The sequence below is a fragment of the Parus major genome, chromosome 1, assembly GCF_001522545.3.
Source record: "Parus major isolate Abel chromosome 1, Parus_major1.1, whole genome shotgun sequence".
NCBI classification, from domain to species: Eukaryota; Metazoa; Chordata; class Aves; order Passeriformes; family Paridae; genus Parus; species Parus major.
This window is the reverse complement of record NC_031768.1, coordinates 3,485,808-3,498,358: the sequence shown is the minus strand read 5'-3', so window position 1 is coordinate 3,498,358 and position 12,551 is coordinate 3,485,808. Positions and strand designations below refer to the sequence as shown.

At 45.1% G+C, this 12,551-nt stretch overlaps 1 protein-coding gene across 1 annotated transcript in view; it reads right to left on the bottom strand.

The window, feature by feature from the left end:
* Positions 1–12,101, bottom strand: part of PCP4 (Purkinje cell protein 4) — a 56,222-nt gene extending 44,121 nt beyond the window's left edge. Inside the window, exon 1 of the mRNA XM_015642799.3 lies at positions 12,001–12,101. Coding sequence (XP_015498285.1) covers positions 12,001–12,009 — 9 coding nt within the window. The 5' untranslated portion in view covers positions 12,010–12,101. The remainder of the gene's footprint in view (positions 1–12,000) is intronic.
* Positions 12,102–12,551: the final 450 nt, after the last annotated feature.

Sequence of the window (12,551 nt, the reverse complement as noted above, 5' to 3'; positions counted from 1 at the left end):
AGCTTTCCTGGGGCTCCTTCAGGCCCTGCAAGGCCACCGTGAGCTCAGCCCAAAGCTTCTCCTGGCCAGGCTGAACAATGGCAGCTGGGCCAGCCTTTCCTGCCAGCAGAGCTGCTCCATCCCTCTGCTCATCCTGGAGCCTCCTCTGGGCTCTCTCCAGCAGCTCCAGCTGCTCCCTGGGCTGGGCTCAGGGTTGGGGCAGCTCTCAGGATAAATTGAGAGGCATCTGATGAAAACGGGCTGAGGGAATCTCTGTCTGGGATAGAGGAACCTACTTGCAGTGCTGATTTTAAATATTCTAAGAGCACAGAAAAGAACTTTAGCTGTGCCCCACTTTTGCCGATGCTGGGCTGTAATTTATAAATCAGCACAGTGAGAACCTGCTGATTTTGTATTCAGATTCCATATAATGTTCTAAACGGAATATTTACACCAACACCAAATGTAATCAACGTAATTAGCACAAACAGTAGCTTGTTTAATATTTAGGTTATTAGCATATTTTGAATTAAAACATTATTTCTCCAAAGATATTGTAATCACAATTTTTTAATTTTTTTTTTTTCAGAGGCAGGGATTAATGGAATCTTTGAAGTTAATTTTGAAAGCAGCTGCAAGAATGTATTTCCCAAATCCTGTTAATTACCATGCCAGCCATGAGAAGTAATCCCTTTTTTTTTTTTTTTCCTGCAGGAAATGGAAGATTTGATCCAGCATGATTTATTTACAGGGCTCTCAGACATGGACAAGGAGTTGTCTTCAACACAACAGAATTACTTTTATGAGTAGAATTGGAACCTCAGTGTGGTACTGTGGCATTTCCCTAAATTGCACATTGGGTTTTGTTTAGCAAAGGGCAAGGAGAGTAAAATAAACAACAAAAAAACCCTTCTCACACCACTTGCCAAGAAGTGACCTCAGTTCTCATCTGGACATGGGTGATACAGCCCAAATCCCAATTCCACGGAGGTCTCCTCTCTATCCATTTCCAAGGTGACCCAAGAAGAATATTTCAATTACATAAAAATTGATTAAGCTAGATGGCATAAATAAAAACTGACTGTGGTTCTTAAGGTGGTTTCTTCTGTTTTTTCTCCTATTATTTCTTATCTATTGGTAGCATCAGACCTGGCATTACAGCTCCAAAAAGGGCATTTTTGGGCAGGAAACCTGCCTTAAGAACTCCTACTTCCCATTAGAGCCCAATCCAGCCACACCTTCCCATCCCCAAGGCCTCATTTCTTTGGAAACAATTGTTTGCAAGGTCACACAGAAAATAGGAGCACTAAAATTATTCAAGTTAAAAATAACCCTTCAGCAGAGCTGTGTTGAAAACAATCATTGAAATGATCCAGCTAAAAAAGGAAATACATATTTCAACTCTTTCTGTTGATCATTTCAGTCATGTAGCTGATGTCTCTGATCCACAGTTACAGCAGAGCAACCTCAATTATCAGCCTTGGTCCCCTGTGTGGGAAATACAGGCACCTGATTAGGAAGAAGAGAACCTTGGGGATCTGGAAACAGAGTTTAGATACAGACAATATCCTGGGTATCCTTTCATATCAGCATCCTCAGACAGGAAGAGTGTCCTAAGCCAATTAAGGGGCCAGAGTCCCTGCCTAGGCATAATATAACTGAATACCAACAGTGGTTTTGTAGCAAAAAATTTACTTTATATTTTATTCTTCTGAGCCCTTCTGAAGTTTTGGGTAATGCAATTTGCTGAGCTCTAAACCCAGCTATAATTGAGTTAGATGTTGTCTTCAAGGGATAGCTTGGATTATTCACAGCAAAAATCAGCGCTGACAAATTGCTTCATCTCTGATCGTATTGGCTATCATTATTAAAACAGGCTGCTTCCTCCCAGACTGCAAAAATTCTGGTGGTTGTTTTTTTCTGTTGGCAGGTTTTTATTTCCAGTTGTACAATTAAAAAAAAAATAAAAATCTGTTCTTATTTCCCTGCTGTTTCCCTACATATTTCAGGGGTAAACAGGTATTATCTCAGTCAGACTGCTCTAGTAAATGGGCCAGACAGGATTTTCCAAAAATATTCATTATGGCAGTTTCAAGCCACCATGCAAAGGAACTTTCTGCCTTCAGCCTCAGGCAAAGCCTTTGATTTTCAAGACAAGAGCAAGACCAAGTGGCAGGGATGTTTCCACATCACTTACTCCACTGCTCCACCCAGCCTGGGCAGGCTGTCTGGTCACAGGGAGCGACCTGGAGCAGCACCCCAGCCATCTGCTGGGATGACAGGAACCTCTCCAGGGTCATTCCAGCAGCAGGGAATCACTGCACTGCCAGTGTGCCACAGCCCTGGCAGCACAGCTTGCCCAGGGGGATGATGCAAACCTGGCACTCCTGGCTCCGTGCCACGGGCACATCCCTGCCAGGGGCACCCAGGATGAGCTGTGGGAGCTGCCCTTGACATGGGGCATCACTCAACAGAGGATCTGTCCAGCATTGTTCCAATCTGGATCAGGAATGACCCGCTGAGAGCTTTAGGGGAGCTGCTTTGTTAGGGGAGGATGTGGATCAGTGCAGAGCTCTTGGCACTGGGAGGAAAAACCACAGCCAAGGGATTAGAAACAAACAACCCTGCCACAGTGAAAGGAAAATGGGCAGGGTGAGGCACAAGGTCACCTTGATGGCCAGGAATCAGGGACAGGGATCAAATAAGCTCATATGTAGCAAGCAGAAGATGTCAGGTCACTGCCTCTGTCCAAGAGATGGACAGAAAATTGAGATTTCCACAAATCAGAAACACTGAGGACCCTGCAGCTGCTCAGGGGAACTGTTGCTGTGATCCATTTCATTGCTAACAGCAGCAGAGAAGACAAGGAAGCAATTTTCACAGAAAAGCTTTAAGAGTTCCCAGGTTCCCTGGCCCCAACAGAGACATTCCAGGTTACCTGTCCTAAGACTGAACCTGTCCCTGTGAGGGTGGGAAGGCCCTGGCACTGGCTGGCCAGAGAATCTGTGCATGCCCCATCCCTGGAAGTGTCCAAGGCAAAGTGGAACAGGGAATAGTGGAAGGTGTCCCTGCCCATGGAAGGGTTGGAACAAGAAGATCTTTAAGGTCCTTTCCAACCCAAACCATTCTGTGACTCTATTAACTGTGTTTTCTAACTCAAGTTCAATGAAAACTTGCAAGTTTCTTCATGGAGCCCTCTTTCATTCCCTCTGTCTTCAGCCTCATATTATGAACCAGGCTCCATTCTGCACTTTGTGCCTTGCAAATGAAGCTAAAGAAAAAACATTATCCATCTAAACATTTACATCTCATTGACACCTGAACATGGCAAAACATCCTGAAATGCCATTAAAAATGGCCCTTAGGTGCTCCTACAAGAAAAGTTTTGCATTTTGGTAATAGTCTCCTAAGCTTATCCCGTGACCAGAGAGAAAATAGGTTCCTTAGAAGTTCCAAGTGGAAAGCAAATTTAGATCCAGCTGTGCTGCCTGACACACTGCAGTCAGACAAAAACATCTATTAAAGACTTACATGGCATGACTGCAAAAGCTATTGCTAGAATTCAGGTAATTTGCAATTTGGGTTCCCTGCAATCCATGATATTAAGGTAGAACCTTTGCTACCAACGTTCCCACACCTGCAGATCCATCCCCTAAGTCCAATTCCAGGAGGGAAGAGCACAAAGCTTTTGATCCACATAAGGAATACAAAGCAATGCTCTGAATAAAAGCCCTGTAAGAAAGAGAGGATCTCCTATCTATCCTGAGAGGTTCATTCAGCTAGTTTTGGGTGTTAGTGCTCTCCAGTAGCTTATAAAATATGCTGAAGGAAAGAAGTGATAACTAGCCAAGTCTGACTGGCAAATTAAAATTGGCATCAAGCTGGCCTGCCTTAGGCATTTGGCTGCCCTGCTTAAACTGCAGCACATGTGTGCTGGCACATGCACTCTCAAGTGTGCCAAGCCAACAATATGTTTGCTCTCTTCCAGGGGTGTGTATCTGTCAGCTCTGACTGGAGCACTGATATGTGTGAAGCAGCCATGAAGCCACATGGCTCATTTCCCCCCCCATGTCATCTGCCTGCCCAGCCATCCTTCCTCCTTCCTTCCTTCCCATCAACTTAATGCTTCTAATTTCTGGCAGTTTATCTTCTGCCTCCCTCAACCTCAACATTTTATAAGTACTCTTTTGGAATTCCAAGAAACAGATTTCCATGTCATTCAGATTTCTTCCTAGAACACTACAATGAAAAGTTCAAATAAAAGTCATTCTTCAGAGCATTTCCATTAGTCTTAAAATTATGTGCTTTAGAGTCAACATGTAGAGTATTCAGTATTTTAATACAAGAATAATTTCATGCTGCTATTGCAAAGAGAAGCCTATTTCCTCCAAGGGAAAAAGAGAAAGAAAGATCCCCAAGAAAAAAAAAGAACCCCATTTCTTGCATCATTAAGGCTGGAGAATAAAAATCCCTAAAATTCAAATGAAGAACACACTTGTGATTTTTATGAGGATTATTTTCCTGTCTCCATACCTCTCACCTAAACTTGGGACTTCAGCCTCTTAAAATGTGTTTTCTTATTTATTGAGGCATTAGACTCTTATACTTACCTGGTCAAACCAACCTCACCATACTGCCTGGGGAGGCAAACATTTCATGAAAAAAACGCCATGATGTCTGTGAAAACCATTCTCAAAAATCACTGGTCTTCCTTTGTGCCCTTAGCATCACTAGGAAAAGGTCATCCAAAGGTATCATCCAAATCCTCAAGAACTCACTTATGCCCTCAGATCTATTAACTTTTGCTTCATCTGCTGTTGCACACTTGCATTTTGGGGAAAAGGCTGTTGAGATCATGGCACCTGCTGGATACCAAGGCCAATTGTGTTGGTCACAGTGGACACATGGACAAATCATGCCCAGATATTAGCAATGGGTGCTGTCAGCTTCCTAACATTCTGCCCAGGGACTTTGAAACTGTGCAGACCACAAGTCTTTTAAGATCTCTTCCATCCACCCCAATTCACTCCAGAAGAACCTGCAAACTCTCATTAAGCTGATTTAGCAGGACATGGGTATGTCCCATTTCCAGGGTCAACTCTAGCTGGGGCATTTCTGAGCTGTGCTCCATCATTCCCAGAAAAGGTGCACCCAAAATCTCTGCAAATCCATCCATGCCAGTGGGTGCAGCCAGGCAGGATCCCCAAAGGGATTTTTTCCTTTCAGTTTTAGGAGACTCCTGTTGTACAGCTATCACTCATGACCTTCCACAGCCCTGCTCACTCCTTCCAAGTTTAAACCATCATAACCTGACCACAATTCAGGTTTCTCTGGTTCTACTGCTGCAGCTTTTGACTTCTGCTGGCACCATTCAGTAGCTGTGGCCCCACACCCCACCAAGAATCCAACTGCCAGCCAAGGAACACCAGGTAAGGCTGGTGACAAAGCAGCTCAGACCTTTCTGTCAGGCATCTGGACACTCAGACTCACTGTTAAAGACATTAAATACACACCTCCAAACTTTTTGGCAGAGCTAGAGTCTGTTTCCAAGATGTGATGCCCTCCTACCTGGTGCCACCCTTCTCACCATCTCCTTGTCTCACGTCAAGGGATCTCTGAGGTCTCCAAGGTCAGACAGAAGGACACCAGATTTTGCAAGTTTTTTTTACTTTCTTCTTTTTCCTTTTGTTTCTTACTTTTATCTCTCACAAAAGAGCTCTCTAACATCATTCTGTCTACTGTTACAACACTCAGTGTCAGCTACACCACTGGTTAGGGTCATATTTCATACACTGCAGACTAAGGTGATAATGCAAAAACATTCAGCACCTATAAAGTAATACTTTTCTTTTTAAGAGGAAAGACAGTTCAGCTGTAACTAATATTCAAGTCATGTAGACAGACAATTTTCATTTCTTCTCTGGCTGAACTTGTGCTTCTCCCTTCAAATTCTATGTTAGTGCATAAATAAGGCTTTATCCCTCTTGGAATGAATTGATGAGATGAGGCAGCACCAGCCAGAGAGCTGCTCTGTGTGACACTTTCCCAATTTACCTCTAACTACACTTAGTGTGGTCTCTGAGGAAGCAGACATAGAGAGTAGGGATAAACTGTGACCCCACATTCTGTCATTTATAATGTTGCACAACCGATTTCCTTTGCAGCTGCTTGCTATTTATTTTCCTAATAAGATAAATGTATATAGTCCATCTTCCACCTCTTTTTATAAGAGAACTAGAGGTTTGTTTTCTGAATTAAAATTAGAGGACAAAGTTAAAGGGATTATTTATTATTTGACTTAGTTTATAGGTTTGTAGCTTTTTTTAATTTATTTTAAAACCCAATATCTAAACAAGTGATGAACAGAGGAGCTTTCCTTAGAAAGAGGGGGAATACATGTTTTTAATCTTCATGAGAAGATCCTGTGCCTTGCAGAGAACACAGTAAATGGCTCAGGGAATTTAAGGCTCTGTTGCAAGTGAGAGGCTGAAGGAAGGCATTGCTTTTCCCTGCTGCTTTCTCCCTCCTCTTCAGCCAAGGGGGTGTCTCAGGATTGACATACCCAGTGTTTAGCCCACTCTGTTACAAGCTCTTCCATAGCAGAGTTAGAAGCAAACATTTTCCAAGCCATCCCTACAAAGAACTGCGACAGACAAGAGCAAATGGCAGATTGAAAATCAAATGTTTTATTCAAATTTAAAAAATAAACAAAACAACAATAAAATAACCCCAGAAACCTTTAATGGAAATGCCACCGCTGTTCCTGCTGAAGTTAACTGCTACTTTACACATTTCATCACTAGCATGATCTAGATAATGTAATAACTGTTGGATGATGACTCCTATAAGGTTGCCAATTCATTACAAATTTAGGGATATTGGACTAGAAACTAATATTCCTTTGCAGCCTGAAATGATATTGCATTGTCAAGTCCTGCAGCATGAAGGTTGGAGTACGTTATTCTTTCACAAGGAAACATGATATTGAAGCACACAATTAAAGCTAAATGTCCTTTTTTAGAGTGTGTTGCCTGAATCTGTTGGCATTCTATACATGGCAAGAAAACCCGTGAGCTTCTGCCAGTGTCATCAAATTAAGATCAATTTCCAACATCACTTCTAAGTGCTATTTTAGAAGATGCTTGATCCCACTGAAACCACACTGATGGAAAGAGTAGGCAAAGTGACAGATGTAAAACTTATTGTTCTCCCTTCTTCCTCCTCTTTTGAGCTGCAATTTACCACTCAGCTAATAAATAGATGTGAGTTAAAATTAAAAACTGATGTTCATGTGCTTATCGATCCCACCCCCATCCTGTAACAGCTGCAGAATTTCCTCCTCCACTCTGCCATGTTCTTGCTGGGGTTTGTAGAGCTGCACAGTTTTTGTATCTACTGTGGGTATAATGAGTCAAATAATTAACTGGGGCTATGGCAAAATCTGAAAAATGGAACCAGCAGGTCACCCCTAAGGTGAGGGATTGGCTCAGACACCTGCCAGGACTGGAAACACCAGAGCAGAGAACAGGAGCTCCTCTAAACAAATATGATATGTTCTTTCCTTACAAACAACAGTTCTTTGATTTAGTGCCATCAGGATTATGGTTGTGTAATCCTCACTTGTGTTTATGTGGCTCCAAGATGCTAAATACCATTTAAATTGAATGGTTTTAAGGGAATTCAGGAGAACAACCAAGGAAAGAACCCCAGTTTTACCATTAACCACCTGAAGCAGACAGTTTCAGCCACAAACCTCCACTTACACCTCATGTTTCACACAATCCCTGTCCCTCTCCAACAGCCTCCTGCTGAACACACCTGTCCAGAGGGATAGGGACATGTTTCAGGTTCCCCCTCAACTGTGAGGGAAAAGGACACTCTCTCCAAGTCTGCCTGCTGTGGGACATGCCCAAACCATGGGCTATCACTTGTTTGGACAGCAGAGCCTGCCCTGCTGATGGGTGTCACCTGCAGCACTGGTGAAGCTCCTTTTTCAGAAGAACATCTTTGAGCCCAGGTTTATCCCGTGGCAGCCTGAATCTTTGCAGAGCTGGCTGCTTGGACGCCTCCCAGTGAGGGTGGTCTGAGCTCCGAAGCAAAGGTTCAGCTCTCCAGGCTGCAGAGCAGAGCTGTCTGCATGAGCACACCCACCAGGACAGCTCACCCCCCAGGAATGCCCTGCACCTCCCAGCTACAGGACACACAAACACCTCCATGATCCTTCTGAAGGTGGGCACAGCACAGCAGTGGCCACAGGATTCCAAAGCCAGCCTAAGGCAAAGGGAAAGAGCTTGTTTGTAGCTCAAAGCAGCAAGATTTGGTGTTCTTTGCTTTCAAAGCCTGACCAAAATCTCTGCATTTACACAGAGATCAAGTCCCCAGCTCTTCACCTTCCCAACTGAGCGAGTCAGATCCTGAACAGCTCTCTGAATTTCATGTGCCTGGTTGCTTGACACCTGTTTCCAGAGGCAAGCCAGAATATTCTTGCTGCTGTCTGGTAACTAGGCTGATTCCCAAATATAAAAAGCTGCTGGCTCAAAGTACACCCCATTCAAGGGGTGCACATCAGCACTCTGGCAATCAGCACTGCACTTCACTCACGTTGCACAAGGCTCTTCCAATGCATGTTCTTCAATCACAGGTGCCTCAGGCAATCAAATAGAGATCTCCCAAATGACTCTCCTAAAATCAGACACCTAAATAACATGTATTAAAGCTGAGCTTGTCCCCTACACCAGCAACACCACCCTGACCCTTTAAAATCAAAAGGAAATAAATGCATCCAAGGCAATCTCTGCTGGAGACTCCTCATCCCAGACCACTGGAACAGCAGCCAGGGCTGTAAGACCACATTGCTTAAGTGCTGTCCTCTGTCCTTCCTAAGCCCAGACCTCATTCCTGATGACAACCACGAACATTTCACACAGAAGGCAAGAGTGAACATCATAAAAACATCTGTGATCGAATGCTTCTTGTGAACCCTCATGGCAGGGGAATACCACAACCTAACATCATCTGCAACATGTCAGGATAGTAAATGACTGCTCAGATGACAGGATTCCCTGTGGTGAATCGAGCTTATGCCAGATGTGAGTCTAGAGGCTCACTGGTACAACTGCTGACTGTGAATAAAGATTTGGCATTGCTCTGTGGGCTCATTACCCAAGATCTCTTCCCTCAGCTCAGCCTGGGTGACTGGAGATCTTTAATGGAAGCCAGGTTACACCTCATGGCTGCTCATTGACAGCAGCTGGTATTTTTCAGCACAGCTCTCCTCTCCACGCTCATTATAAACAACAGAGAACAGCCACAGACCTACAGAAAATGCTCCCCAGTTATTTGAGGACAGACTTTCAGAGCTAAAAATGTATTTCAATGTACACTGACATTACCAAGGAATTCCCATACAGCTAAGAGACCTGTCTGCCACTCAACAGGGCAGCAGGCAGCATAAATCACAAAGCCACTAGGTCAACTCTTACACCTCACATTCCCACTGACTACTTATGGGGCCAGACTTCTGCCCAGCAGAAGGAACTCATTAAACACATTTACAAATACTGCAGAGAAAGAAGTGTAGTGTTCTGCCTGTAGAAAAGGTCCTTATCCTTTCTGAAAAAATATAAGCTAGCTGCTAGAAAATAGAGAAGTACTACAGCCAGAGCAATGACTACATAATTTTCAGCTTTTTCTGCCAGAAGACTGGTGATCACAGAATGGTTTGGGTTAGAAGGGACCTTAATGATCATCTTATTCCACTCTTTGCCATGGGCAGGGACACCTCCCACTATCCCAGGCTGCTCAGAGCCACATCCAACCTCTTCTAGAACACTTCCAGAGATCCAGGGGCAGCCACAGTTCTCTGCACAACCTGTTGAAGTGCCTCACCACATTCATAAATCACTCTAATTACTGCCCATAAACAAGAAAGTTAATTTTGCTTGAAGCAGTAAAATGAAAATTCATGCAAAGTCTCAGTAAATAACTCAGGGAGATTAAAGCTCTTCTCAAGAGATTTCCGTGACCGCATTTCCAGCGCTGTTCAAATCCAGACAATTGGTAACATAAAGCAAAAAACCCTTCCCACCCTCCCAACACTGTTGTACGTGGGATAATCTTTAGAGGGCTCTAATTGAGGCTCTTCTCAATCACCCCGACCACAGATTTATTTTTTTTTTTAGCAGATTAAGCCAAAAATAAAAATATCTTTCAATTACAGCATTGCAAGCTAAAACCACTGAGACACCTCCCTCCCCCCCAACAGCAAAGAGCTATCTAAAAGCTTCCTTTCTAATCTGGGGGTTTTTCTGCCACATTTTTTTAACAATCTTTTGCAGTGAGGTGGTTTGGGGTGGTGTAGTTGCTCTCTTCTGCCTTTTGGGGAAGAGCTGACAGCAAGGAACAGCAGGAAGGCTTTTCTTCACTGGAGCTGTGAGTGATTAACTCCCCAGTTTTGTCAGGGGAATGACAGCAGCACTGAAGACACCGAGTGCAGTGCTCAGTGTCACAGGCACAGGACACAGCTCTGCACCAGCAAAACATCTCCCAGCTCCAGGGGTTTGCCAGGAACCCAGCTCTGTCAGGCACAAGCAAATGCATTGTGGATAAAGAACCCCTGTGCTGGTAGCAGGGAGGATCTTTATCTTCAGTAGGTCTTTTTAAATCCAAAAGGCAATCAGTCTCAATTCAAATTTTGAAAGGTAATTACTGTGCAAATACAACACAGCACAAAGCTGTGACAAGAATGCCTTGTACAGTTGCAGCAGGCACAGCAGTTCCACCCAAATATTACTCCTCTCCATAAGATTTTCCCCCAAATTAAAAATTTAAAGAGTGGAATAGTGCTGCTCCATCTCACAGCACACTTCAGCCAGCCTGGGCAGCAAAGTCACAGTGGCTGAAAAAATAAAAAAAAAAACAACAGAAAGCCAAACCCACACTGCATAAACTCCATCCAGGTGATGGAAACACAACAGCAGCAGAGGAGAGGTCCTGAAGAGATCGCTGTAGGCAGCAGCCATGAGGATTTCCTCTGCTCTCTCCACCTGGCATGACCTGAAAGCCAAAATGTGAGCTGCTCCTCACAAATCCCTGCACCACAGACCAGGCTGCTCCTGCTTTTCATCTCCACTTTACACCTCGTGGAAAACCACAGCTGAGTGTAACACCTGCACAGCAAACAGTCACAGCTTATCCGGTGTGGTGTCACTCTCAATTTTGCTTCTAAAAAAAGGAAAATCCCATTTGTTAATGGAGTAGCAGGTGTTTTGTAACTAACAGCCTCCAAAAATAGCTGCTGGGTAAGGCATAGTTACAGGTACCTCTGCTAATTCCCAAAGAATGAGCTGCACTAGAGAATGTGGGATCTCTCAGCTGAACCTAAGGAGTCCTTCTGTCAATACCTTTAATTAAAAAAAAAATTCTAGTTTGAACTTTTCCACTGCAGAGGAAAAAAAAACCAAAAAAACAAGAAAAAAGGAAGAGAAGGGCAAGCAAATAAACCCACAAGTGCAAAATTTCAAGGGTACAAGTGATCCTTACATGTTTGGCACTATTTACATTTTTTCCCCTAGATTGTAATCCTTCTCAGGACATTACTTACAAAGTTTACATCAGCACCCAACCACAAACAGAGAAGCTTTTTCCATGAGCTCTAGCAGGCAACTTTCCCACAACTTATTAAATCCTCCCTTTTACACAGGAAAGCGCCGGGTAAAGATGAGAAATTATCAGCGATTTTTAATTAGGAACCTCCACTGGCGTGCCTGGCCCTTCAAAGGGCAATCCCAGCCCTTTGCCTTCTGCTCTGCAGGCACACACACACACACAGCTGAGGGGACGCGTTTATCAGGGTTTGAGAGGAGATGCTGAGACCCCGCTCACAGGACCTCCGGAGCGTCCCCGCCTTCCCAGCCCGGGACGCGCCTCTCCCTCCCCGGCTGCCCGCAGAGAGGCGAAGGTGACATTGCCTCTGCGGGGGTCCCGTGGCCGGCGCCCCCCACCCCGCTCCGCCCGGCTCACCTCGCTCATGTCGCGACAGTGACAGTGGCAGCAGCCCCGCCGGCGCTCGGCTCCCGCCGCCTCGCGACGCCCGTTAAGAAGCGGCGCCGCGCGCCCGGCCCGGCCCGCGCCAGCCAATCAGAGCGCAGCGCGCGCGGGCCCCACCCAATCCCAGCGCTCCCCTCATCCCGAGAGCGCGCGGCGCCCCCTGGCGGCTCTCAACGGCCCTCACCGGCCCTCAACGGCCCTCAACGGCCCTCACGGCCGGGAGCGCTTCCCGCGTCCTTCTCCTCATCGTCCTCCTCCTCTATTTCCTTTCCTTCCTCCTTTCCTTCCTCCTTTCCTTCCTTCTTTCCCTCCTCTTCCTCCTCCTCCCCTTTCCCCACGCACTTTCTCCGAGTGCCCGGAACCACGCGCGCCACTTTAGGGCGGCTTCGGGCATCCCCACGGGAGAGTCCGGCTCCAGATGTGCTGGAGGCAGCCTGGGAATGGGGAATTACTGTGTCAGATCGGATGAATAAATTAAATGAAGAACATTTTTATTTATTTTTATTTCTTATTGTGAGGGTGAT